At 54.2% G+C, this 25902-nt stretch overlaps 1 protein-coding gene across 2 annotated transcripts in view; it reads left to right on the top strand.

The window, feature by feature from the left end:
- Positions 1-25902, top strand: part of CARS1 (cysteinyl-tRNA synthetase 1) — a 46837-nt gene that overhangs the window by 16039 nt on the left and 4896 nt on the right. For both annotated transcript variants that reach the window (XM_060102975.1, XM_060102976.1), the window contains 11 exons: positions 9798-9938; positions 10123-10211; positions 11835-11956; positions 15446-15558; positions 15972-16100; positions 16365-16494; positions 16580-16683; positions 17064-17161; positions 17336-17525; positions 18023-18091; positions 20451-20532. In XM_060102975.1, the coding sequence (XP_059958958.1) occupies positions 9798-9938; positions 10123-10211; positions 11835-11956; positions 15446-15558; positions 15972-16100; positions 16365-16494; positions 16580-16683; positions 17064-17161; positions 17336-17525; positions 18023-18091; positions 20451-20532 (1267 nt within the window). The remainder of the gene's footprint in view (positions 1-9797; positions 9939-10122; positions 10212-11834; positions 11957-15445; positions 15559-15971; positions 16101-16364; positions 16495-16579; positions 16684-17063; positions 17162-17335; positions 17526-18022; positions 18092-20450; positions 20533-25902) is intronic.

Raw genomic sequence — 25902 nt, 5'->3', positions numbered from 1 at the left:
TCAGAATGTCCTCTCTTCTTAAGACTGAGTACTGCTCCGTGATGTGGGTGGACCACGTTTTGTGTGTCCTGTCATCCTTTGATGAACGTTTGCGTTGTCTGTTGTGAATCATGGTGCTATAAACATGGGTGTGCAAGTATCTGTTCGAGTCCCTGCTTTTAATTCTTTTGTGAGTATACCCCCAAAAGCAGGTTGTACACCAACTCAACTTTTAATATTCTGAGGGGCACCGCCGTGCTGTTTTCCATAGAGCACAGGGGTTCCAGTGTCTTCACATCCTTGTCAACCCCTGTGCTTTTCTGTTTTCCTGACTTTGCAGGACATTTGGTCCATGCCAAGAGGTCCTTGAAATTTGGTCCCATCCAAAACGTCCATGGTTATATCTGGTCCATGCCAAATGGTTTTAGATAGTACCACACTTCAAAGATTTTTTGGTGTGGACCAAACGTCTTATGGACCAGATGTCTTACATGTAAATGTATCCTCCTACTAACATGCTTCCAGTGTCCTGTTAATTTGCCTCAACACCAGCACTTTGTGTTGCTGGATTCATTCCTTTTTATCAATGGAATGTATACTGTAAAGTGGTAATTACTGTGGTTTGAATTTGCATTTCTCCAACCTCTCCTGAGACTGAGTATCTTTTCACATGTTCACTTGCTGGCTGTAATTCTGCACATGCATCTTCTGCCCTGTTTTCCACTGGGCTGTTTGTCTTCTTACTGGTTTGTAAGCATCCTTAGGTTTTCCCCAGACACTAATCCTTTCTCATTTAAATGTGTTGCAAGCACCTTCTCCTCATTTGTGGCTCTTCTTTTCACTTCCTTTTAATAACAGAGGGTCTTAGTTTTAATGTATTCAACTTTATCGGTTTTCCCTTTTATACTTGGCATTTTTGTGTCTTAAGAAATCTTTCTTGCCCTGAAACGTGAATATATTCCCCAGTATTTTCTTCGGAGGATTTTAAAGTTGTACGGTTCACATTTAAGTCTTTGATCCCCCAGAATTAGTTTTTGTAAGTCGTGTGAGTAGAGATCCAGTCCCCTCTCCCCCGCACAGATATGGCCCCCCTTTCCTCAGCCCCTTTCTGTCGTGTGTCGTGTCTCAGTTCTGTTCCATAGGTCAGGTTATCCACCCTGGGTGAGTCTCACTGCGTCTGTCACCGAGGCCTGGAGAGGTAGGAAGCCTCAACTTGTTTTTGTTCTCCAGGTATGGTTTTCTTTTTTTTTTTTTTAAGATTTATTTATTTATTTAATTTATTTTTGGCTGTGTCGGGTCTTAGTTGCAGCACGCGGGGTCTTTCGTTGCCGCGCGTGGGCTTCTCTAGCTGTGGCATGCTGGTTTTCTCTCTCTAGTTGTGGTGCTGGCTCCAGGGTGTGTGCGCTCAGTAGTTGTAGCTCACGGGCTTAGTTGCCCTGTGGCATGTGGGATCTTACTTCCCTGACCAGGGATTGAACCCACATCCCCTACATTGTAAGGCGGATTCTTTACCGCTGGACCGCCAGGGAAGTCCGTCCAGGTACGTTTTGAATGTTCCTTGCTTGTCGAGTCCCATACAAGACACTGCTGGGGTTTATTTATTTATTCATTTATTTATGGCTGCGTTGGGTCTTCGTTGCTGCACGCGGGCTTTCTCTAATTGCGGTGAGAGGGGGCTGCTCTTCATCGCGGTGCGCAAGCTTCTCATTGCGGTGGCTTTTCTTCTTGCGGGGCGAGGGCTCTAGGCACGCAGGCTTCGTAGTTGTGGCGCATGGGCAAAGTAGTTGTGGCTCGTGGGCTCTAGAGCACAGGCTCAGTAGTTGTGGCGCACGGGCTTAGCTGCTCCGCGGCATGTGGGATCTTCCGGGACCGGGGCACGAACCCGTGTCCCCTGCATCAGCAGGCGGATTCTTCACCACTGCGCCACCAGGGAAGCCTTAAATGTTATATGTTGAAGGATCACTTCAGAGCTCCACCTTTGAATGTGTTGATCCTCTCTATTCTCTCTTTCTACTTAAAAAAAATTGTTTTAAAGAGTTTATTATTTTAGAGCAGTATCAGGTTCACAGCAAAACAGAGGTTTCCTGTGTACCCCCCACCCCACCCCCATACACACAGAGCCACGCCCACTGTCAGCATCCCCCCCAGAGCAGTACGTTTGTTACAACTGGTGAACCTACACTGACACATTGTCATCACCCACACAACGGTTTACATTAGGGTTCTGTCTTGGTGTTGTACATTCTGTGGGTTTGGACAAATGTATAGTGATACGTATCTGCCCTTAGAGTCTTACACACAGTAGTTTCCCTGCCCTAAAAGTCCTCTGTGCTTCACCTGTTCATCCCTCCTTCACCCCAACACCTGGTAACCACTGATCCTTTTACTGTCTTCATAGTTTTGCCTTTTCTGAATATCACAGAGTTGGAATCATGCAGTATGTGCCCTGCTCAGATTGGCTTCTTTCACTTAGTAATGTGAATTTAAGGTTCCTCCGTGTCTTTTCATGGCCTGATAGCTCATTTCTCTGTAGCACTGAAGGTTAGTTCATTGGACGGACCACAGCGTATTTACGCACTCACCCACTGAAGGGCATCTTGGCTGCTTCCAAGTTTTAGCAATTAGGCATAAAGCTTCTGTAAACATCCATGTGCAGGTTTTTGTGTGGACATAAGTTTTCACCTCTTTTGGGTAAATACCAAGGAGCATAACTGCTGGATCATGTGGTGAGAGTAGGTTTAGTTTTTTTTTTTTTGCGCGCGCGATACGTGGGCCTCTCACTGTTGTGGCCTCTCCTTTTGCGGAGCACAGGCTCCGGACGCGCAGGCTCAGCGGCCATGGCTCACGGGCCCAGCCGCTCCGCGGCATGTGGGATCTTCCTGGACCGGGGCACGAACCCGTGTCCCCTGCATCGGCGGGCGGACCCTCAACCACTGCGCCACCAGGGAAGCCCCTAATTTTTGAAGAAACCGCCAAACTGTCCCCCAAAGTGGCTGCACCCTTTTCCATTCCCACCAGTGGTGGATGAGAGTTCCTGTTGCTCCAGATCCTCACTAGCCTTGGGTGTTGTCAGTGTTCCAGATTTTGGCCATTGAAATAATGTATGGAATATCTCGTTGTTTTAATTTGCATTTCCCTGATGACACACGATGTGGAGCATCTCTTGATATTTATTTGCCATCTTTATGTCTTCTTTGGTGAGGTGTCTGTTAATGTCTTTGGACCTTTTTTTAATCAGGTTGTTTTCTTATTGTTGAGTTTTGAGAGTTCTTTATATATTTTGGATAACAGTCCTTTATCAGATGTGTCTGCAAATATTTTCTTCTGGTATGTGGCTTGTCTTTTCATTCTCTTGACAGTGTCTTTCCCAGAGCAGAAATTTTTAATGGTGATAAAGTCCAGCTTATCAATTCTTTTCTTTCATAGATCATGCATTTGGTATTGTGTGGAAGAAGTCATTGCCAAAGCCAAGGTCATCTTTGAAGTGCATAAGGTCTTGGTCTAGATTCATGGTTTTTGCGTGTGATGCCCAGTTGTTAAGCACAGTTTGTTGGAAACTGTTTTTGCTCCTTTGCTCCTTTGTCAAAGAACAGTTGGCTATATTTATATGAGTCTGCTTCTGGGCTCTGTTCTGTTCCATTGCTCTGTTTGTCTGTTCTTTCACCAACACCACACTGTCTTGATTACGGTAGCTTTACAGTAAGTCTTGAAGTCAGGGAGTGTCAGTCCTCCACCTTTGTTCTTCTCCTTCAATATTGTGTTGACTATTCTGGGTCTTTTGCCTCCTCTCCATATACACTTCTTTTTTAATATTTATTTATCTATTTATTTATTTATTTAGCTGTGCTGGGTCTTGGATGCGGCATGTATGATCTTTTAGTTGTGGCATGCATGTGGGGTCTAGTTCCCCAGCCAGGAATCAAACCCGGGCCCCCTGCGTTGAGAGCGTGGAGTCTCAGCCACTGGACCACCAGGGAAGTCCCTCCATGTACACTTTAGAATCAGTTTGTCAATATCCATAAAATAACTCGATAGGATTTTGATTAGGATTGAATCGAATCTACAAATCAAGTTGGGAGGAACTGACCCCTTGACAGTATTAAACCTTCCTATCCCCAAACATGAAATGTCTCTCCCTTTCTTTCATCAGAGTTTTGTAGTTTTTTTCATGTAAATCTTGTACGTATTTTGTAAGACATATATGTGAGTATTTCATTTCGGATGCTTATGTAAATGGTATTGTGGTTTTAATTTCAAATTCCACTTCTTATTTCCTGGCCTATAGTTTTGTCTTCTTTCCCAGTCAATATACAGACGGTCCCTGACCTCTGACAATTTGACTTAGGATTTTTTGGCTTTACGATGGTGCAAAAGCAATAAACATTCAGTAGAAACCATACTTTGAATTTTGATCTTCTCCTGGGCTAGCGATATGCAGTCCAGTACTCTCTTGGGATGCAGGGCACCAGCAGTGAGCCTCAGGTAGCCAGGGTAAACAACTGACATGACACACTTAACAATTACACTGTGCCCAGATAACCATTTTGTTTTTCACTTTCAGAACAGTATTCAATACATTACATGAGATATTTCAACACTTAATTATAAGATAGGATTGGTGTTAGATGATTTTTCGCAACTGTAGGCTAATGTATTCTGAGCACATTTAAGGTAGGCTAGGCTAAGCTATGATGTTGGGTAGATTAGGTGTATTAAATGCACTTTCAGCTTAATGATATTTTCAACTTATGATGGGTTTATAATCCTGTATAATCCTCTTTTTTTGCCCTTTTATTGCCTTATTGCATTAGCAAGGACTTCCACTATGATGTTGGAAAGGACTGGTGAGAGGGGACATTCTTGCATTATACCTCATCTTAGTGGAAAAGCTTCCGATTTCTCACCATTAAGTCTGATGTTAGCTGTAGGCTTTTTGTAGCTGTTTTTTGTTTGTTTGTTTATTAAGTTGAGGAAGTTCCCCTCTGTTCATTTACTGAGAGTTTTTATCATGAATGGGTGTTGCATTTTGTCAGATGCTTTTTCTGCATCTATTGGTATGACCTTGTGGTTTTTCTTGTTTAGTCTGTTGATGTGATGATTACATTAATTAATTTTATAAAGTAGAACCAGCCTTACATACTTGTGATAAATTTCACTTGGTTGTGGTATATAATTCTTTTTATACTTTTGTGGATTCAGGGTGGTAATATTTTGTTAAGGATTTTGCATCTGTATTCATGAGAGTTTTTTTTTTTTTTTTTTTTTGCGGCACGCAGGCCTCTCACTGTTGTGGCCTCTCTCGTTGTGGAGCACAGGCTCCAGACGCACAGGCTCAGCAGCCATGGCTCATGGGCCCAGCCGCTCCGCAGCATGTGGGATCTTCCCAGACTGGGGCACGAACCCGTGTCCCGTGCATCGGCAGGCGGACTCTCAACCACTGCGCCACCAGGGAAGCCCCCATGAGAGATGTTGATCTGTGGTTTTCTTGGAATGTCTTTGTCTGGTTTAGGTATTAGGGTAATGCTGTCCTCATAGAAGGAACTGGGGAGTATTCTCTTTGCTTCTGTCCTCTGAAAGAGACTGTAGAAAATTGGTATAATTTCTTCCTTAAGTGTTGGCATAACTCAGCAGTGAATCCATCTGGCCCTGGTGCTTTCTGTTTTGGAAAGTTATTAATTATTGTTTTAATCTCTTTAATAGATACAGGCTTAATTCAGATTCTCTGTATCATGTTGTGTGAGTTTTGGCAGATTATGTCTTTCAAAGAATTGGTCCCTTCATCCAGGTTATCAAATTTAGGGGCACAGAGTTGTTTATAATATTCCTTTATCCTTCTTTTAACTTGCATGGGATCTGTAGTGATGTCCCCTCTTTCATTTCTGATATTAGTATTTGTGTCCTCTTTTTTTCTTGGTTAGCTTGGCTTATCAACTTTATTGATCTTTTCAAAGAACCAGCATTTGGTTTTGTTGATTTTCTCTATTAATTTCCTGGTTTCTGCTTTAATTTTTTTAAAAAAACATTTATTTATTTGTGTGGTTGCGCTGGGTCTTAGTTGCGGCAGGCAGTCTCCTTAGTTACAGTTCGAGGGCTCCTTGGTTGCAGCTCACTGGCTCCTTCGTTGCAGCACGTGGGCTCCTTAGTTGTGCATGCGAACTTTTGGTTGCAACTCGCACGTGAGATCTAGTTCCCTGACCAGGGATCGAACACGGGCGCCCTGCATTGGGAGTGCGGAGTCTTAACCACTTGACCACCAGGGAAGTCCCTCTGCTTTAATTTTTTATTATATCCTTTCTTCTGCTTACTTTGAATTTTTTTTTAATTGGCAACAAGCTAACTTTATCTTTATTTTTATTATCACTATTTATTTGGCTGTGTTGGGTCTTCGTTGCTGTGCACAGGCTTTCTCTAGTTGCGGCAAGTAGGGGCTACTCTTGGCTGTGGTGCATGGGCTTCTCACTGCAGTGGCTCCTCTTGTTGCGGAGCACTGGCTCTAGGTGCACAGGCTCAGTAGTTATGGCTCGTGGACCCTAGAGTGCGCGGGCTTCAGTATTTGTGGCATGTGGGCTCAGTAGTTGTGGCTCGCAGGCTCTAGAGTGCAGACTCAGTAGTTGTGGCACACGGGCTTAGTTGCTCCGCAGCATGTGGGATCTTCTTGGACCAGGGATCGAACCTGGTAGGACTTCCCTGGTGGCGCAGTGGTTAAGAATGTGCCTGCCAATGCAGGGGACACGGGTTCAAGCCCTGGTCTGGGAAGATCCCACATGCCACGGAGCAACTAAGCCCGTGCGCCACAACTATTGAGCCTGCGTGCCACAACTACTGAAGCCCACACGCCTAGAGCCCATGCTCCGCAACAAGAGAAGCCACCACAATGAGAAGCCCGCACACCGCAACAGAGTAACCCCCACTCACTGCAGCTAGAGAAAGCCTGCGTGTAGCAACAAAGACCCAAAGCAGCCAAAAATAAATCAATAAATAAATTTATAAAAAATTTAAAAAAATAAGTAAATGTAAGGTTCACTAATTTCTTTTTCGCCGCTCTTCTTTGTGTAGATCTGAGATTCTGACATATGTTATTTTTGTTCTATCTTTTATTTTCTGCATTTTGAGAATGATATGCCAAGGTATAGTATTTTTGGCATTTATCTTGCTTGGAGTTTTCTGCCCTTCCTGGATTTGTGGTTTGGTGTCTGACATTAATTGGGAAAATTCTCAGTCGTTGTTCCAAATATGTCTTCTGTTTCTTTCTCTCCTCTTCCAGGTATTCCTGTTGTGCATATGTTACACCTTTTGTAGTTGTCCCACAGTCCCTGGATACTCTGTTCTGGTTTTTTAAAAAAATATATTGTCTTACAGTTCTTTTTTTTAAAATATTTATTTACTTATTTATTTATGTATTTATTTTGGCTGCGCCGACTCAGTCGCGACAAGTGAGATCTCTGTTCTGTTTTTCTTTGTCAGTCTCTGAGAACAAAGGCTTTTTGGTTTTCAGTTTTGGAGGCTGCTACTGAGATCTCCTCAAGCTCAGAGACTCCTTCCTCAGTCATGTCCAGTCAGGCCCATCAGAGACGTTCTCCATTTCCATTTAGGCGCTTTCACCTCTAGCATCTCTATTTGGTCCTATCTTGGGATTTCCTTCTCTCTGCTTACGTTCCCTACCTGCTTTCGCGGGCTGCCTGCTTTGTCCACTAGGGCCCTTAGCATATCAGTCATGGTTGTTTTAAATCCCTGGTCTGATAATCCCAGGATCCCTGCCACGTCTGGTCCTGATGCTCTCTCTGTCTTTTCAGAAAAGTGGCGTTTCGGCTTTCGGTACGCCTTGTGATTTTTTTTCATGGTAGTTAGTACATGATGTACTGGGTAGAAGGAGCTGCCGTCAGTAGTCGTGTAGCGAGGTGTGGGGAGGATGCCCTCTGTGGTCCTGTGATGGGTCTCAGTCCTTCAGTGGCCTGTGCCCGTGGACTGTGAACATTACAGGTGTTTCTCGGTTTTTCCTCCCCTCCCCCTTAGATGGGACAAGACGTGTGGAGGGGCCTGGAGGTGGACGTTTTCCTCCCCCAGGTCAGTGAGGCTCTGCTGGAACCCCAGCAGCTTAGGTTCTGGTTAGCTGGTTCCTCCTGAGGGCAGCCTTGTTAGGACCAGAATGCTTTGTCATATTTCAGAGCAGTTCCTTTTCCTCTCCCCCGGCCGGAAGCATGAGGGGATTTTTCTCCAATATTTACTGTGAGTAACCGTCAGGGCTCCTAGAGGTAAATCTCACAAATTTCTGGGGCCCCAAAGGCTGGGTCGCCCTGGAGTTTTGATCTCGAACTCGTCCACACTGAGCCTCCAGCGGGTGGTCAGTTTCTTTTTTTTTTTTTTGCGGTACGCGGTCCTCTCACTGTCGCGGCCTCTCCCGTTGCGGAGCACAGGCTCCGGATGCGCAGCCTCAGCGGCCACGGCTCATGGGCCCAGCCGCTCTGCGGCATGTGGGATCTTCCCGGACCGGGGCACGAACCTGCGTCCCCTGCATCGGCAGGCAGACTCTCAACCACTGCGCCACCAGGGAAGCCCCGGGTGGTCAGTTTCAATTCCGGCCTCCCTGCCCGTCACTGGGTCCCAGGCACTTTCTGCCCCGGTAAGTGGCAGTTCTCTGTACCTGCCCGTCTCTCTCCAGTTCTCGGGGCGGCAGTTTGCCCTGGGCCTCTTTCCCTTACGGATCTAAGAGGAGTAGTTGCACAGCCTTTCACTCATTGTCGGGACAGAGTGGCAGCTTAGGAGTTCAGCTCATTTTCTGGCTTAAGCATTTGAGGCCATAAATTTTCCTCTAAGTATCATTTTTGCTACTTCCACGTATTTTGACATTATCTGCTTCTGAATGGTTTTTTATTTCCATTTTGATTTCTTGTTTTGAAACCCAAGAATTATCTAGAAGCTTGTTTGATTGGAATCTCATTCTTCTGCTTGGTCATGATCTGTGTCATCCCGAGGGCAGGGGTGGGCTTTCTGCCCCTCCGCTTGGGGCAGGCCCTGCCCCTGGGCACCAGCCTGGTCCTGGGAGGTTTCCCCTGCTGCCCCCCAGCGCAGCAGCACATGAGCGGCTCTGTTCTGTCTGGGAGCTGCCACAGGAGTGCCCTTGCCACCACTTCCACGCCCAGGTTCCCTGCGCCCTCTCCCTCCACCCTTTGGTCTTTGCCTCCACCCCTGCCAGGGGACTGCAAACCGCCTGCCTGTCCCCACGTCTCTGTCGGCTCCGGTTAATGAGCAGAAACACTAGATTCCTCCAGGGCAGAGCTCCAGGTCCCCCTGGCCTTCGGGACTTGGGCTGCAGCCCTGATTCTGGCACATCACGTCTCAGGTGGACGTTTCTACGCGTGGCGTGAGTGCTGCGGTGACAGGACACGACTCGTACCCATGCTGCACCATTGTGGTCGTGACACGGGGCCTTTGGTCGATGGCATGTGGCCGGCAGGGCGGCGTGGCCTTGGAGACTTCCCAACGGGACCGTGGCTCTGCCTCCCGTTGTGACCCTCCCCTCGAGCACTCAGGTGTCCAGGCTGTGGGTGACCACACCACGTGCTCTCCCACCTTGCCCCAGGCAGCCCCACTGCACTGCTGGGCCTCCCCAAGCCCACCCTGACCCTCCGGCGACATGGTCAGAGCTCTGAACACTCCGGCCTCTTAACCGCCAGGCCATCCATGGGAGCACCGTGGTCTCCTGGGTCTGGGTCCGCGTCTGTGCATCCGAGGCCTTGATTGACACAGATTGACTGCACCAGCTGTGAGCCCGTGAAACTTGCACGTGTGTGCGGATATTCTATTTTTTTTTTCTTCAGGTGTTGTTGGAAGAAGCAAAGGATCTGCTTTCCGACTGGCTGGATTCCATGCATGGCAGTGAAGTGAGCGACAATTCTATTTTCTCCAAACTGCCCAAGTTCTGGGAAGCGGAGTTCCACAAAGACATGGAAGCCCTGAACGTAAGTGTCGCCAACCGTCTTGACCTTGCTGTCTTGGGCTGAGGATCCCCCATGACCAAAAGGCCTTGTGGGATCCAGACCATTTCATTTTGCAAGTAACTTCGGTTAAAGATGGGGGGGGGGCGGTTTCTGGGCGCCGGCAGCGCTGCTGCTCTTCTTGAACCAGGACTGTCATCGTCCTCAGGTCCTCCCGCCAGATGTCCTAACCCGCGTTAGTGAGTATGTGCCGGAGATCGTGGACTTCGTCCAGAAGATCGTGGACCACGGTTACGGGTGAGCTTGAGGCCCCGCTCAGGGCTGCGCAGCATTCCAGGAAGGTTTTCCAGGGAGAGCGGCTCTCCTCCGGCTCCAGACCAGGATCTGGGAAGCGCACGGTTTTGCTGCTCAGGGTGGCGCTGCCCTGGGGCTCCCGTTACAAAGCACCACGCAGCGGGCAGCTCAAACCACAGAAGTGTCAGCGCACAGCTCCAGGGGTCCCTGTGTGCGTGCACACGTGCCACTTGTCCCTCCCTTTGTGTCCCCATCTCTTCTTATAAGGACACTGGTCGTACTGGATTAGGACCCCACGCTAATGGCCTCATTTTAACTTGATTCCCTCTGTAAAGACCCTCTTTCCAAATACAGTCAGACTGCGAGGTGCTGGGGGTCGGGACTCCAGCATGTGGCTTTGGAGGACACGGTTGAGCCGTAACCTCACCTGATCGGCGGCCGCTGTGCCACTGGGTTCTCAGCTTCCCAGTTGCTCTGTAAGAGAACCCTCTGGGTTTTCCTTGGTAGTGGCGGCCGTTCAAACAACTATTTAGCTGTACGGAGGCCATGTCTTTGTTCCAGGCAGGAAGGGGAAGCAAGAGGGTGGTGCTGGCTACACCCAGCCTGTCCCCGAAGCCCCCGGCAGATTTGGTCATACAGCTTGGGGCCTAGTCCAGGACCTGGGGCCACCCCGCCCAAGGGGCTGGCCAGCACCTCTGCCCGGGCCCGTGGCCTGCCCTGGGGACCACAGTGAGAGATGCTGTAGGTACCACCTGGCCCCTGGTCCACTGGGGAGCTCCCAGTTAAGGCCACACGTCACCAGGTCCCCAAAGCAGCACACTGTTGCCCTTGGGCACCTCCAGGTCTTTGGAGACGCAGGCCACATGGTGTGGGCACTCAGAGTCTTCCTCGTGTCGGGTCCCAAGGCAGGTGGGCTTTATCCTTGCCGGGCCGGGATTTGGCCCCAGGTTACCGTGCTCACCATCTGCCTGCGTGGAACGCTTTTCATGTCTCTTGAGTCAGCGTTTTCAGAAACAGGCAGCAAGTGGACGTGTGGACGGGGGCCAGGCGTCTGTGTGCTGATGCCAGGCCCCCACCCAGGAGAGCTGCCACCCGCCTCACGCGAGGTGAGGCGGGCGGGGGCCTTGGAGCAGCAGGAAGCGCCCGGCACAGGGACCAGGCTGTGGGTTCTAGTGAAGGACAGCAGCTCCTTGCACCCCCTCCGCCCCCCAACGTCACACGGTCGCCGCGGGGCAACTCCAGACTGCCCAGCTGAGCGACATGGGCAGGGCCACAGCGAGAGGAGACAGGGCATCCCGGCCTGGAGTAATCCCCACGCTCCCAGGAGTCAGGGCCTGGCGGGCCGGGCAGGTGGTGGTGTGTAGACAGAGGCAAGGGCGGCACTCAGGGTGGTGACACCCAGGTTAGGGGCAGGGCCGAGGGACAGGCTGTCGGGGAGTGTGGAGTCCCTGTCCCGGCCCCTCTCAGCCCACACAGCAGCTCTGTTTGAACAGCCTCCTGGCCGCCCTGCAGCGTGGCCAAACCAGGCGAGGCTCGCGGCTGGAGCAGATGCCCCGACGGCCTGCGGGTGTCCAGGCCGGCCCGTGAGCACCTCGTCACACCTCCCCCAATGGCTTTGTTTTCCAGCTACGTTTCAAACGGGTCCGTCTACTTCGACACGGTGAAGTTTGCCAATAGTGAGGGACACTGCTACGGGAAGCTGGTGCCCGAGGCCGTCGGGGATCAGAAAGCCCTGCAGGAGGGGGAAGGTAAACGGACCGGCTCAAAGTCAGAGCCAAGTGGAGCCGCGGCCTCACCCCGCACAATCGGAGTCACCTAGGTTCACGGGGACCGTGGTTTTTTACCTAAAGGGATTTTAGGACCTCTGTACACTAAGCCTCTGAAATGTATTATCACTTAAGAAACAGAAGAGTAAGTGGCTGCAGTGCCATCCTGAGAAGCGTACAGACCTCGGGGCCTCAGCCATGAGGTTGGACTTTGCAGATCTCTCAGCACCCAGAGCACCCAAGGGTTGGGTGGGCTGTGCTGGACACCCAGGCGGGTGTGTGGAGAGGAATCAGACGGTGCCGAACGAGGGCACACGTACCCACACAGGGCAGCGTGCTGGACACCCAGGCGGGTGTGTGGAGAGGAATCAGACGGTGCCGAACGAGGGCACACGTACCCACACAGGGCAGCGGGGAGCGTGTGGAGGGAAAACCCCAGGGTGCTCTGGTCGAAGGCGTGCAGCACACCCAGAAAGGGAGTAGACACAAGATGGTTTACTTACCGATCCCACGAGTAGGGCCGGAGGTGGGCACTGGGCGGGGAAGGGCCGTCCCCCATCCCAGGGCAGGAGCGAGCAGCTGTTACTTGTAAGGCGGCTGTGGGAAGAGTTAGGCGGGAACTGAAGCCCGGTCCGTATCCAGAAGTCCAGACTGTGGGTGTGGGCAGGGCTGTCCTGCCGTGAGAAGCTCGGGCAGCAGCTCAGAGCGGCTGTGTTCTCAGCGCAGCGAGTGTGACCATGTATAACGACAGCCCCAGGCCCATCTTGATTCAAACATTTTAAACAGAGACACAGTGCCTTTTCTGGACCAGGCGGGATTCTACTTGTCTTTCATAAGTGTTTACTTTCACCTCCTCAGTGAATCGGGGGGAGCAGTGCAGGGGCCGCTCTCACACTGCCGGACACATGCTGTTTATCCACCAGCATTTCTGGGAGGCACTTTGGCCATAAAAATGTTCATCTTTTTTTAACCACGGGTACAGTTTTCGCATTTTATCGTCCTTACATTTATTTATTTATTTATTTATTTATGTATATAAGATAAAGGATTTTTTTTTTCTTTGACTGTGTTGGGTCTCTGTTGCTGTGCATGGGCTTTCTCTAGTTGCAGCGAGCGGGCACTACTTTTTGTTGCGGTGTGGTGGCTTCTCTTGTTGCGGAGCACGGGCTCTAGGCACGTGGGCTTCAGTGGTTGTGGCGTGCGGGCTCAGTAGTTGTGGCGCACGGGCTTAGTTGCTCTGTGGCATGTGGGATCTTCCTGGACCAGGGCTTGAACCCATGTCCCCTGCATTGACAGGCGGATTCTTAACCACTGCACCACCAGCGAAGTCCCTGTCCTTATTTAAATTTCACCATTAGGTATACTTAGAGCGTAAGTATATACCAGCCTTATGTCCAGATTTTCAAAATGTGAAGATAAATGGACAGGTAGCTGTAAAGATGTGATGTATTAGACATTGTAGAAGATATTAAACAATTAGAGTGTCTAGTGGGTGGTAAACTTCTGTCTGTATGCCCTTTCACGGTCAGCGGCCAGGCAGACTTGTGAATTTCCGGGCTGCGGTTGGAGGAGACACTGTCCAGGACTGAACTGAAGTCCTGGATTGCTAACAGAGTCTCCCCAGACTTCAGGCCTTAGACAGACTCAAGAGTCTTTGTCAGGACACAAAGGCAGCCTCACCGTACAGGTTACAGTGCCGTCAACGTATGACTGAACGATGTTCATACGTTTTGATCAAGTATCTTTACCTCAAGGGCTCTGTTCTAAAGAGATATCAGAACCTAAAATAGGGCGACACAGAAGCATGGAGGAAAGACAGACCGAGTTAGTTTAACAGCGTGACCACCCGACCCACCGGCGTTTCAGACTCAAGGCCACTGAGCAGGGCCAGGCATCAGAGGCAGACCACTCAGATCATGGGGCTCACGGTGGGAGAGCCATGTCAGGGGACCAGAAATGACACCAAGAGGGGAAGCAGAGGGATCGTGTGGTTTATCTCTCTTCCCTAAAAAATCAGGAGCAGATAGCAAGTGTTACCAGGTAGTGACATTTGTGTGAGATGCAGAGTGGGGGAAGGGTGTGTGAGACAGAGCGGATCCTCTGTTACAGAACTTTTCAGAGTTAATCTTTAACGTTAGATACCTTCGTGAGTAACTATGTTCATTATAAAGAAAAGTTTAAAACCCCAAGGTACAGTTATCTGTCCAGTAAAGGGCGGGTAAAAGAGAAGGTCCCGGCGCCAGGTCAGATTACGTTTTTGAATAACTGCCTTCGCCGACACCGTGGTTAAAATGCGCACGGTGAGAAAATAGATACAAGACCAGGGTGGCGCTTGTCCTGTTTGTTGGATGTGTCTTCTGTTCTTCTTACGTGGATTAAAAACCCCACAAACCCACAAATCAAGACGCCAACATGTTAATAGTAGTTATCCCTGCGTTTCCAACTGTGGCACCTTTTCCTGGTTCTTTGTCGTGTTTTCCAAGTATTCTGCATTTAGTGCCTGTTTCACCGTCCCAGTCTTTGTGTTCAGCGGCGCCTCCGTCTGCACTGTGTCTCTCCCAAAGTGGCCTTTTTCCAGTCATCCTGCATTTGCAGCCTGGACAGGAGAATGAGAGTTATTCCTGTTCTGGAGTTTTCCAGCAGGCGCCCTGGTGAGGCCCTTTAGGGCCTGAGTGCCGGGCAGAGGCCCCATCACCCAGCAAGCAACCCCCCCTGCCTCCCCCCTCGGGGATGCTCTGCCTGCAGGCTGGGCTGACCAGTGGGTGTTCATTTTCAGGCGGCGGATGTGTCCACGGCCCCAGCACGTGGTCTGTGGAGGTCTCCCGTGGGGCCGTCCGTGGATTCCCTTTCTGACTGGCTTCGTCTGTGTTCACGGGGGTGTGGGGAGGGAGAGGGGGAGGATCTTCCAAAAAAACTGAACTTGGCCCAGGGAGCAGTGCTCCCTTTCGCTCTTGGGTTCAGACTGGTCCATAGCCTCCTTCCCGCAACTGCCCTGTATGGACACGGGAGGATGAGCGAGTGTCCTGACTTGCCACCTCCAGGCTGGGGAGGCCACACACAGCAGCCTGGTCGCCCTTATGCCCCCCAGAACCACAGCCAAGAGGCCCGCCGGGTGTTAGTACAAGATCCCGCCTGCACAAGCCCGGGTCCCCGAGGCAGGCCCATGAGAACAGCGCCTCACACTCTGGGCCAGGCACTGTCATTGTCCTAGACGAGGGGCCGAGGTGGGGCGGCAGTGGAGGCGGGGGCTGCAGGTCCAGGTCTGGGGGTCCTCGCCCTTGGACGCCGACTCGTGAGGCCGTGGCTTCTGAGCTTGCAGTTAGGGCTTCGTAACTAGACCCTGGGCAACTCCAAAATCTGGTCACAGTCAACTTGAAGGAGTGCTTGACCAAGTGAACAAACAAGTACCTGAATCGTCCCTGGACCGAGACAATTCCATCCACCGAGTACCTGCCTCCCCTGTGTCCGCAGGCGACCTGAGCGTCTCGGCCGAGCGCCTGAGTGAGAAGCGGTCCCCCAGCGACTTTGCCCTCTGGAAGGCCTCCAAGCCCGGGGAGCCATCCTGGCCGTGCCCCTGGGGAAAGGTGAGCACCTGGGATGGGGCGCCCGGGCCTGGGGCCGTCACCTCCCTCCCTTCCTGGGACTTGCATCTTCCGCTGCATGGCTGGGGTGGGGGCACTGGACCGCCTCGGAGGCCCCTCTGTCCTGACAGTCTCTGACCCGGGATACTAGGGGACAGATCCACCCTCCGACATCCCCTGTGACAACAGTCCTGGTGGCCCAGAGCTGCGGGAAGGGGTGTTGGGAGCGGGGGATTCCTCGGCCTTCGCGAAGCTTGTTGTGAGCTTTACAGCCTGGGGCCCCATTCGTCTTTTCGTGTGTGGGACTTGACCCTCGTTCCCATAGAGCTCAAGGGTTCTGAGGGTCGTGGACAGGGGAGCAAGTCTTGGCCCGTCACAGGGGGCGGTCAGGGCGCTCACCACGTTTGGGTCCCTAGGGGCGTCCAGGGTGGCACATCGAGTGCTCGGCCATGGCAGGCACCCTCCTCGGAGCCTCAGTGGACCTTCATGGAGGGGGCTTCGACCTCCGCTTCCCCCACCACGACAACGAGCTGGCGCAGTCGGAGGTAGGGGCCGAGGTCACCGTCCTGGGCATGCGGCGGCGGGGGGCGGCGCGGGGCTCCCCAGCAGAGCCTGGCCTCCACGGCAGGGGCTCTGAACCGCATTATTCAGTCTGGCTCGCGTGTGAGCGGCCCGGCCCTTGGCAGCGCAGGCCTGGATTCGCACCTGGCGGCACTGCTTCAGCATGTCAGGTGCCCAGAAAGCGGCCGGCGCCCTCTGTCCAGCCCGCAGCGGTGCCCCTGACCCCCACACCTGCCCTGTCCGCTCAGGCCTACTTTGAGAACGACTGCTGGGTCAGGTACTTCCTGCACACGGGCCACCTGACCATCGCCGGCTGCAAGATGTCCAAGTCGCTCAAGAACTTTGTCACCATTAAAGACGCGCTGAAGAAGCACTCAGGTAAAGAGGCCTGGGCGCTTTTGTTGTCAGAGGTGCGGGGACGGAGCCGCTCGGGAGGTAAGGAGCCCCGCGCCTCTCTCCCCAGCCCGGCAGCTGCGCCTGGCCTTCCTCATGCACTCGTGGAAGGACGCGCTGGACTACTCGGCCAACACCATGGAGTCGGTGCTGCAGTACGAGAAGCTCCTGAACGTGGGTCCCGCCCCCCCGAGGCAACTCTGGTCCAGCACAGGGGGAGGTGGTGCCCGTTCCCCGCGTCCCCCAGGAGGAACGGGACGCGGCCAAGGCCACTAAGCTCTGGGGGGAGGCCAGCTCCACACCACCTTCCCAAGACACCTCATGCCACGTGTGGCGCCTTTCATTCAGCCCCACCCGCTGGCTGCACCTCAGGGGCCCCGAAGGCTGAAACCGGAGCCACTTGTCTTACGGGAAGACCTTTCCCTTCCCTTCCTACACCTGTGTGACATTCCGATCGCACCTGCAGTGGAGGCACGTCAGTAGAACGGCTCTTTCCCAGGTTTCTCTGGGATGGAAAGGTCTGAATGTTCTTAGAAGGAATTTTCATATTTTAGGAGTTTTTCTTAAATGTGAAAGACCTCCTCCGAGCCCCCGTCGAGGTAGCCGGTCAGTTTGAGAAGTGGGAAGACAAGGAAACAGAGCTGAACGAGAGGTGAGGCGGCGCCTTCCCTCTGGGGCACACGGGCGGTGCCCGCAGCACGCCCGCCAGCGGGGAGGCCGGGGGCGCCGTCCCTCCCGTTCGTGCAGAGCCACACTCAGAACGGGCCGCCCCGGGAAGGTCGTCCGTCTGACGCCCCCCCGCCTTCCTCTTCCGCTTCCCGTTCAGCTTTTACGACAAGAAGGCCGCGGTTCACGAGGCGCTCTGTGATAACGTCGACACGCGCACCGTCCTGGAGGAGATGCGGGCTCTAGTCGGCCAGTGCAACCACTACATGGCAGCGCGGAAGGCCGCGAGGAGGAGGCCCAACCGCACCCTGCTGGAGAGCATCGCCCGGTACCTCACGCACATGCTGAAGGTGAGCCCCCCTGCCGTGGTGCCAGTGCGGGCCCGTGGGTCGTGGGAGCCGCGCTGTCCTCAGGTCCTGCCACACCTGTGCCCGAGACAGCAAGCCCCCCGCCCCTGCCCACGCTCCGAGCAATTTCGCCCGTTTGCCTCAGCTTTTCCCCTCCTGTCTGGAGGTTTGAAAAGCACAAGGGCTTTTTCCCACAAGTGGCCCTAACATGTTGTTCACCACGCCCGCCTCATGCTGACAAGTCCCGGTTCCTCTGCAGGGGGCTCCGTGGTCCAGCGGCTCAGGCTGGGAAGGGGCCGGAGGGGCAGCAGGAGCTAGACCTCGTCCTGGGGCAGGTGCGGGGGCACCCAGGCCTGGGTTTCCATCTCTCCCCACCCGGCAAGGCCGTCGGCACTTCCGCCCCCACCCCCACCCCACCGGCGCAGCGGCGTGTTTCGAGGACCGGTCCCTGCCTGCCATCTCTCAGGACCTCTTGTCCTGCATGCTTGTTTCTTCCCTAGATCTTCGGGGCCATAGAAGAGGAAAGCTCCCTGGGTTTCCCCGTCGGAGGACCTGGAACCAGCCTCAATGTGAGTAAAGCACACCTGGGCCCAGAGAAGCTCCCTGCTGGCCACCCCGCCAATTTGGTGTTCCCTCCTGGGGCATCTGAGACCAGCACTAGATCCCAGCCTGCCCTGGGCCCCTCCAGCCTGAGCCCCACGTGGCCGAGTCTCAGCCCGGCTGGGGAGTTGGGCACAGTCCGCCCCCGTCCTCACCACCACTGGGTTGTCTTTGTGAGCTCGGTCCCAGGAGACCAGGCTGCATGGGACGGTCCTCAGCCCCCAGACATCTGAGCCATGGCCACGGGCATCACCACGGCCATGGGCATCACTATGGCCGCAGGGCATCAGGAGTCCCGTGCCCGTGTTTACCGGCACGCGTGCACCTGTAGGCAGACAACACGTGGAACCGTCTGTCCGTGGGTCCGTGCAAGTGAGAAAACTCGCTGGTGGTTGTCGGTGTCTCCTTCGTACTTGGCATCCGGGCAGACACACGGTTTCTGCTGCGGGAGGAACATCACGTAGGACAGGCGCACACTCAGGTTCATCTGAGACGCGCTCGCCCTCCTCCCCTGGTCAGGAACGCTCTTTAAGTATTTTGTTAGAAGACACATGTAAATGCTTACACGTAATGGGTCAAGTCCAAAGTAAAACGGCAAAACCTTTAAAAAGTCCTGTTACCCAGTGAGGGACGGTGTGAGGCACCCTCTCCTGCAGACGGAGTTTAGGGGTGTTTCCCCAGGAGCCGGCTTCCACCCCAGAAAACAGAACGCCAGGCGCTGTCCCCGGGCCCCTTGTCAGCCTTGGAAGTGGCTGTTGCTGTGGTACTTGGTACTTTTAAGGAAGGGAACCCACGCGGTTGCTTTGTTTGCTCGTGTAAGCAGTACTAGACGTGTATTTTCTTTAAGGAGAAACACACACACACTAGAAACACCTCGGTTAAAGGAAGTCTGCCTTTGAGCTTTAAAAAAATGCGTCCAACATCGGATGCCTGGTGTTTCTGGCCCCCGAGCCGCCTTCGCACGCCTTTTGAAGACAGCTGCCTGGAATAAGTGGCCCCAAGAAGCGTGGTGGGTGCCGGCTGGGCCGAAGGATGGGCCCGAGGTCACGCCTTTCAGAGTTCACAGATTTACTTCCAGACCTGCATTGTTTTAGGAGCAGGTCTTGAACCACCTAGCACTGAGCGGTCTACAGCATGTGCTCGGGTAGTGTAGTCAGCTGGGCCGCTGGGGGTGCCGGCCTGAGACCCTCCTCCAGGCCGACCTCAGGCACGCTGGCCAGCTCCCCGCAGCGAGGCTCCCCTGCGGCCGTGTGCGTGTGCGGGCGGGTAGGCGTGTCCTCAGCCCACGCGTGCAAGATTGGGCCTGAAGTGGCTTAGGCCGCGCTGAGGGCTTGGCCTCACCAGCCTTTGCATTTAATCGTTGGGATTTTGGTCACTGAGCTGCCGAATGACTTAATTAAGAGGCACAGAGACCTTGCTCAAAAGTCTAGTGGAAAAATATGGTAGATGTAACAAAAAAGGTTTTCCATAAAATTGTTATTTCTCTGGTTTGGATTCGCCCTCTTGGGTTTTCCTTTTTTTTTTTTTTTTTTTTTTTCTTTTTGCGGTATGCGGGCCTCTCACTGTTGTGGCCTCTCCCGTTGCGGAGCACAGGCTCCGGACGCGCAGGCCCAGAGGCCATGGCTCAGGGGCCCAGCCGCTCCGCGGCATGTGGGATCCTCCCAGACCGGGGCACGAACCCGTGTCCCCTGCATCGGCAGGCGGACTCTCAACCACTGCGCCACCAGGGAGGCCCCTTGGGTTTTCCTTTTCCAGTGGACTTTGCGTCCCATGGCGGCCTCTGCGTCACCACGGGTGGTTCAGTGTTGCGCAGACGTGAGGGTGCGTGTGGACAGCAGACAGTTGATGGTACACAGGCGTGTGTGTGGCCTCAGGTCGGACCCAAGCACGCCGGGCTCCGTGGTGCCGGCCCCAGGGGAAGGGAGGCCCCAGCCCAAGAGGAATGGCCTCAGCCTCAGAAAACCATCCCTCCTGGGAACGCCCAGTGTCGCCTTAGGGACGGGCTTTTAACAGCTTTTAACAGCCTTGTGTCTGCCTGAGACAAAGGGGCTCCTGTGAGCCACTGGGCGGGGCCGCTCACAGGACTCAGTTCGCTGGGGGGAAGGGGACCCTCTTACTGTGCTATCCGTGCCGCCACGCGGGGCGCCCCTGTGTCCATGAGCCGACCGTCGGGGATGGGCACCCGCACCCTGGATGTGGGTCACAGCGGGGCGTCCGCCAGCCACACGTCCCTTGGCAGCCCTGCCCTGCGGCGCGTGTACTGGGCCCTGTCCTTCATAAACACGAGGGTGGCTGGTCTCTCAGTGACCCAAAGTATTCTCTCCGCAGCTCGAGCCCACAGTCATGCCGTACCTTCAGGTGTTGTCGGAGTTCCGGGAAGGAGTGCGAAGGGTCGCCCGTGAGCACAGAGGTGAGGCCGTCACGCGCTCCCTGGCCTGGGCACGCCTGGCCCGTCCTCTGCTGCAGGTTGTCCTGGGTGTTGCAGGTGACGAGCGGTGTCCCTGGCCTCTGATCACTGGATCCAGGGACCCCCCCCACCCAATCAAGTCATGGTGGCCATACACACGTCTAGACGCCAAGTGTCCCCACAGGGCAGCTGGGCGGAGCCTGGGGACAATGTGAGGGGCCAGCGTTTCCTCACCTCTTTTGTTTGTGGGGACTCGGTTCTGCTCTCTGGGGCGTCTGCAGGGTGAGGGCTGGAGGTGTCCTCGTCCCTGCCCCGCAGAGGCTCCGTGGTGACTGCACAACCTCTGCTGGGGACAGTTCTAGGTTCTGCTCGGGGCCTCGCCAGCGGCCCTGGGGACTTGGGATGATCTGGGATCAAACGTGTTGTCTTCGGGGCCAGTTTTGAGCAGTTGTTAAGCGGGCAGTGAGTGGCGTCAGGCAGGCAGTCTGCTTCTTACTGTGGTGGTCTGGACTCACAAGTGACCGCCACGGCTAAAACTGACCTTGCAAGGCGCCGGGCCTGGTCCAGCTGCTGTCCTCACATTGCTTCTTTAATCCTCGTGATTCGACAGAGGTGGGCAGCGAAGCCCCTGGAAGGTAGAGGCCTTGCCTGGGGTCACTTGGGGTTTGGGGCAGACCGCCACCGTCGTTGCCTGGTGTGCTGTGCCCCCCCCCCCAGTCCCCTGTGTGATGAGAAGTCACATCTGGAGATCATCCGGGCAGGGCGTCCCAAGGGTGGAGCGGGCAGAGGCCAGACAGGCGGTCAGGGAGCCTCCAGAGGAGCTGCGCCTCAGGGGGGAGTGGGCAGGCCCCGGGACGGGGCGGGATCTGGCCGTGGCCGGGGACGGCGCGCGGGAGCGGGCCGGGGCCTGTCCCAGGGCCGGCAGAGCAGGAGGGCTCTACCGACAGAGAAGAAAGAAGCGGTTTCTCCTTTAGTGCCCACAGTCCATTTGGCCAGAGAGCTCAGGCCTGGCCAGCAGGGATGTGGAATGTGGGTGTGTGACCAGGAGAGGCTTGGGAAATTGGGAAGAAGTTAGAAGGGCCGGGACAGGCACACAGTCAGACTGGGAGACCAGCGCGGGGGAAGGAGCCTCTCTGCCACTGGAGAGATGGTAGTCATTAGCTGTCATTGTTTTTTTATTGTGGTTAAATATACACAATGTAGGAGTTACCACCTCAACCATTTCTAAGTGTAAAGTTCAGTGGCCTTAAGTAATTCACATTGTTTTGAACCATCACCCCCATCCATCTCTAGAACTTTCCATCTTCCAAAAAAACTGTCCCCGTTAAACGTTCACTCCCCTCCCCTCCCCCAACCCCTCATCCCCACCGTCTACTTACTGTCTCTGTGGATGTGACTCCTCCAGGGACCGCATGTGAGTGGAATCAGACAGCATTTGTCCTTCTACGTCTCGCTTATTTCACTGAGCGTAATGTTCTCAGGGTTCATCCACGTTGTAGCCTGGGTCAGGAGTCCCTTCCTTTTTTAAAAAAAAATTTATTTATTTTATTTTTGGCTGCACTGGGTCTTTGTTGCTGCACAACAACAGCTTTCTCTAGTTGAGGCGAGCGGGGGCTACTCTTCGTTGCAGTGCGCAGGCTTCTCATTGCGGTGGCTTCTCTTGTTGAGGAGCACCGGCTCTAGGTGTGTGGGCTTCAATAGTTGCAGCACGTGGGCTCAGTAGTTGTGGCTCTTGGGCTCTAGAGCGCAGGCTCAGTAGTTGTGGCGCACGGGCTTAGTTGCTCTGCGGCATGTGGGATCTTCCCAGACCAGGGTTCGAACCCGTGTCCCCTGCATTGGCAGGCGGATTCTTAACCACTGCACCCTTCCAGGGAAGCCCCTCCCTTGCTTTTTAAGGCTGAGTAACATTCCATTGTGTGGATGGACCATATTTTGCTCATCCATTCATCTGTGCATGGATCCCGTCTCCTTTTGCAACATCTCCAAGCCTGCGCCCGACAAGGTCTCCCTGCTCACTGCCCATCTGTTTTCCACTCCCGTGTCACAGCCCCGCCCCACAGTAAGCAGCCCTGATGGATGCAGGCTGCCCCGCCCTGAGCCCTGTGGCTCTGTGGACAGTACACACGGGGAAGGGTGCGGACCGCAGTTGCAGGGTACGGGGAGGTGCTGGCAGGGGCGTCCAGCAGATGGCCACACAGAGACACGCTCCTTCCCTTCTAGAGCCTGGAGTCAGAGCCCCTTGGCATCTGCAGGGCTGTGAGGTCCCCGGGGCTAGCACGCTTTGCCAGGTGCCCTGGGAAGGTCGCCCCCTTGACCCACGTCCAGGGAAACCTGTTTTCCTTTGCTGGGCTCCGTCGTGACGGTGCAGCTGCTCCCTTCCAGAAGGGGCCCTGCCAGCCACCAGCCGCCCCGTCTCTGTGCACCCACCACTGGGAGCCGGTCCACCCAGATCCGCCCATCCCCACTGCTGTCCCAGTGCCTCTTCTCCACGGGGCAGCCTCTGCGCCTGTCTGGGCCCTGCACAAGGTTCCATCCCAGCCCCAGACTCAGTAGCCGCAACTTCAGACCCGGATTTGCACAGCATTGGGAAGACCCCAAAAGCCTTGGCTTCACTCCTGCTGGTATGGCAGGTGGGCGGGGTGGGGGACAGCATCTTCTGTCTCCATGTACGGGCTTCTCCCCCCACCCCACCCTGGAGGCGAGCTCTCCGTCTGTGCTCTTCTTCTAAGGTTGCATTAGCTGTTCTGAGACCTTTGTGCCATATGTTTAAGAGTTGGTTTATTGAATTCCTCGGAAGTATCCAACTGGGGTTTTCCCTTTAAATAAAAATAACTTATTGAAGTGAAATTCACGTAACGTAAACCTGGCCATTTTAAAGTGAACCATTCAGTGGCGCTTAGTGCCTTCCCAGTGTTGTGCAGCCACCATCTCCTTCTGGTCCCAACATGTTTCCACCCTCCAAGGTCACGCCCCCTCCCCCAGCCCCTGGCAACCACCAACCTGTGTTCTGTCTCTGGATTGACCTGTTCTGGGCATTTCACATAAATGGAGTCACACAGTGTGTGACCTCTTTTCTCTGGCTTCTCAGCAGAATGTTTTCGAGGTTGTCCACACTGTAGCATGTGGCGGTGCTTCCTTTTTTTTAGGGCAGAATAATCACCAGATACGTGTACCGCTTCCATTTATCCATTCAGCCGTTGATGGGTGTTTGGACTGTTTGCACCTTTGGTGAACCTGCTGTGAACATGCATGTGTAAGCATCAGGTCGGGTCCCTGTTTTAGTTGTTTTGGGTACACACTTAGGAGAGGAATTGTGGGATCATCCGGTAATTCTGTGTTTAACTTTTTCAAGACCCACCAAAGTGTTTTGCTTGGTGGCTGAACCATTATGTATTCCCACCAGCGGTGCGCGAGGGTTCCAATTTCTCCACATCCTTGTCAGCCCCTTTTATTTTCTGTCTATTATTGTTAACAGCCGTCCTGGTGGGTGTGAAGGGGAATCTCATTGCGGCTTTGATTTGCATTTTCCCTGAAGAGTAGTGACAACGAGCCGCTTGGCTGTCTGAACCTTTCCTTTGGAGAGTTGTCTATTCAGCCCTTTGCTCGTTTTTGTTTTTTTTTAAATAATTTTTTAAATAAGTCTACTTATTTTTATTTATTTATTTTTGGCTGCATTTTCTGGGTCTTTGTTGCTGCGCGCAGGCTTTCTCTAGTTGCGGCGAGCGGGGGCTACTCTTCGTTGTGGTGCACGGGCTTCTCATTGGGGTGGCTTCTCTTGTTGCGGAGCATGGGCTCTAGGTGTGTGGGCTTCAGTAGTTGTGGCACGCGGCCTTAGTTGCTCTGCGGCATGTGGGATCTTCCCGGACCAGGGCTCGAACCCACGTCCCCTGCATTGGCAGGCGGATTCCTAACCACTGCGCCATCAAGGAAGTCCCCCTTTGCTCATTTTTATTTGGGTCATTTGTCTTATTGAGCTGTAGGAGCTCTTTCTTTATTGTGGGCACTAGACCCTTTTCAGAAATGTAAGTTGGGAGAGGGTGGAGGAGAAAGCCGGCTCCTAAAGTAAGAAAAAGGTTTGGAAAGAAATCCTGGGGGCAAGTTTGAGCTCCGTGGACCAGAACAGGTCTCAGATGGAGGTGAGGGTCGCTCTCTCAGCCTCGTGGAGGCCACCTAGAGGATGGCACCTGAGGGGCCCCAGGGGAGGCGGGGTTGGGCCTGAGGGTGTGGAGGGGAGTTGGTGGCAATGATAGCAGGGCCAGCCTGCTTCGCTGCCCATTATGGTGAGCAGGCGTCCGTTGGGCACTTGCCTGGGCCGGTGCCCTGGGGTCTCCTCAGGGCTCTGGGGGGACTCGTCTGAGCGAGGGGCCCCGAGGGGCTGAATGAGGGGAGGGACCAAATATAAAGGGCCTCGTCCCACCAGCCCTGCTGCGGGGCTGGAACGGGGCTTTTCCTTGACTGGCGCTGGGAAGCGGGAGACTGTGCGGCTGGCTGCACGTGTGGCCGGGGCTCGGGCATCCCTGAGATGTGTGGGTCACCGTCCATTCATTCATTCACCCGTGAGTGGACCTGTGGGGCAGCGGCACAGTGCTGCGCGAGCACACTGGGTTCTGGGGACACAGTGGAGACAGGACAGGTGAGTGAGTGACCACGTGGGCCGTGGTCAGTGCTGCGGGGAGGGACAGGGCAGGGCAGGAGGGGTCTGCTTTGCTGGCACCAGCAGGAGTTCCCACTGGCCCAGTTCTTAGCCCGAGGCTGAATCTGCTTCGCCCTGAGGTCAGGGTCTCAGAGCTGGAACGTCTGGGTGAGCCTCTCCTGACGTCTGCACGAACGTGTTTGGTTGGGGTTGAGCCCATATGGGCTCTTCAAGTACAAACGGGCTGGCCTCTCCCTGGTCTGGCTGGGCATCAGACACCCTGGGCGCCGTCCGTGGTGGCCGTTACAGGACTATCCCAGGCTCCCCCGAGCTCCTGGGCCTTCACCGGCCCTAAGCAGGCGGCGCAGAGGTTAGCACTGTCCAGGCTCGAAGGGCCTGTCCCGTCAGGCCCAGAGGCCACGCCAGCCGTCTGCTCAGCTCTGCCCACCCTGGCTGCTTCGTGTGTGCTGTCTCTCCTGGAAGAGGCACTTCAAAGCCAGTGGGCTGGCCAGGCTCCCTGGGCCGCTGCCCGTTCAAGCCCAGCTCTGGGTGGCCACTTCCCTCGGCTGGGGCGAGGCTGGCCGGGAGCGCCACTGCCCAAGGCAGAGTGTTGCCGAGGTGGGGTGTGGGTCCCACCCCCAGGCCTTTGGCCCCTTCTGATCCCTTGCTGGGCTGGGGCCCTGGACCGTGGGACACAGCCGCCTCTCTCAGGATCGCCTTGCCAGGGCCGCGGGGGCTCG

This window comes from Mesoplodon densirostris, chromosome 7, assembly GCF_025265405.1.
Source record: "Mesoplodon densirostris isolate mMesDen1 chromosome 7, mMesDen1 primary haplotype, whole genome shotgun sequence".
Taxonomy (NCBI): domain Eukaryota; kingdom Metazoa; phylum Chordata; class Mammalia; order Artiodactyla; family Ziphiidae; genus Mesoplodon; species Mesoplodon densirostris.
Note: the sequence above shows the minus strand (reverse complement) of the source record. Positions and strands in the feature narration are given on the sequence as shown.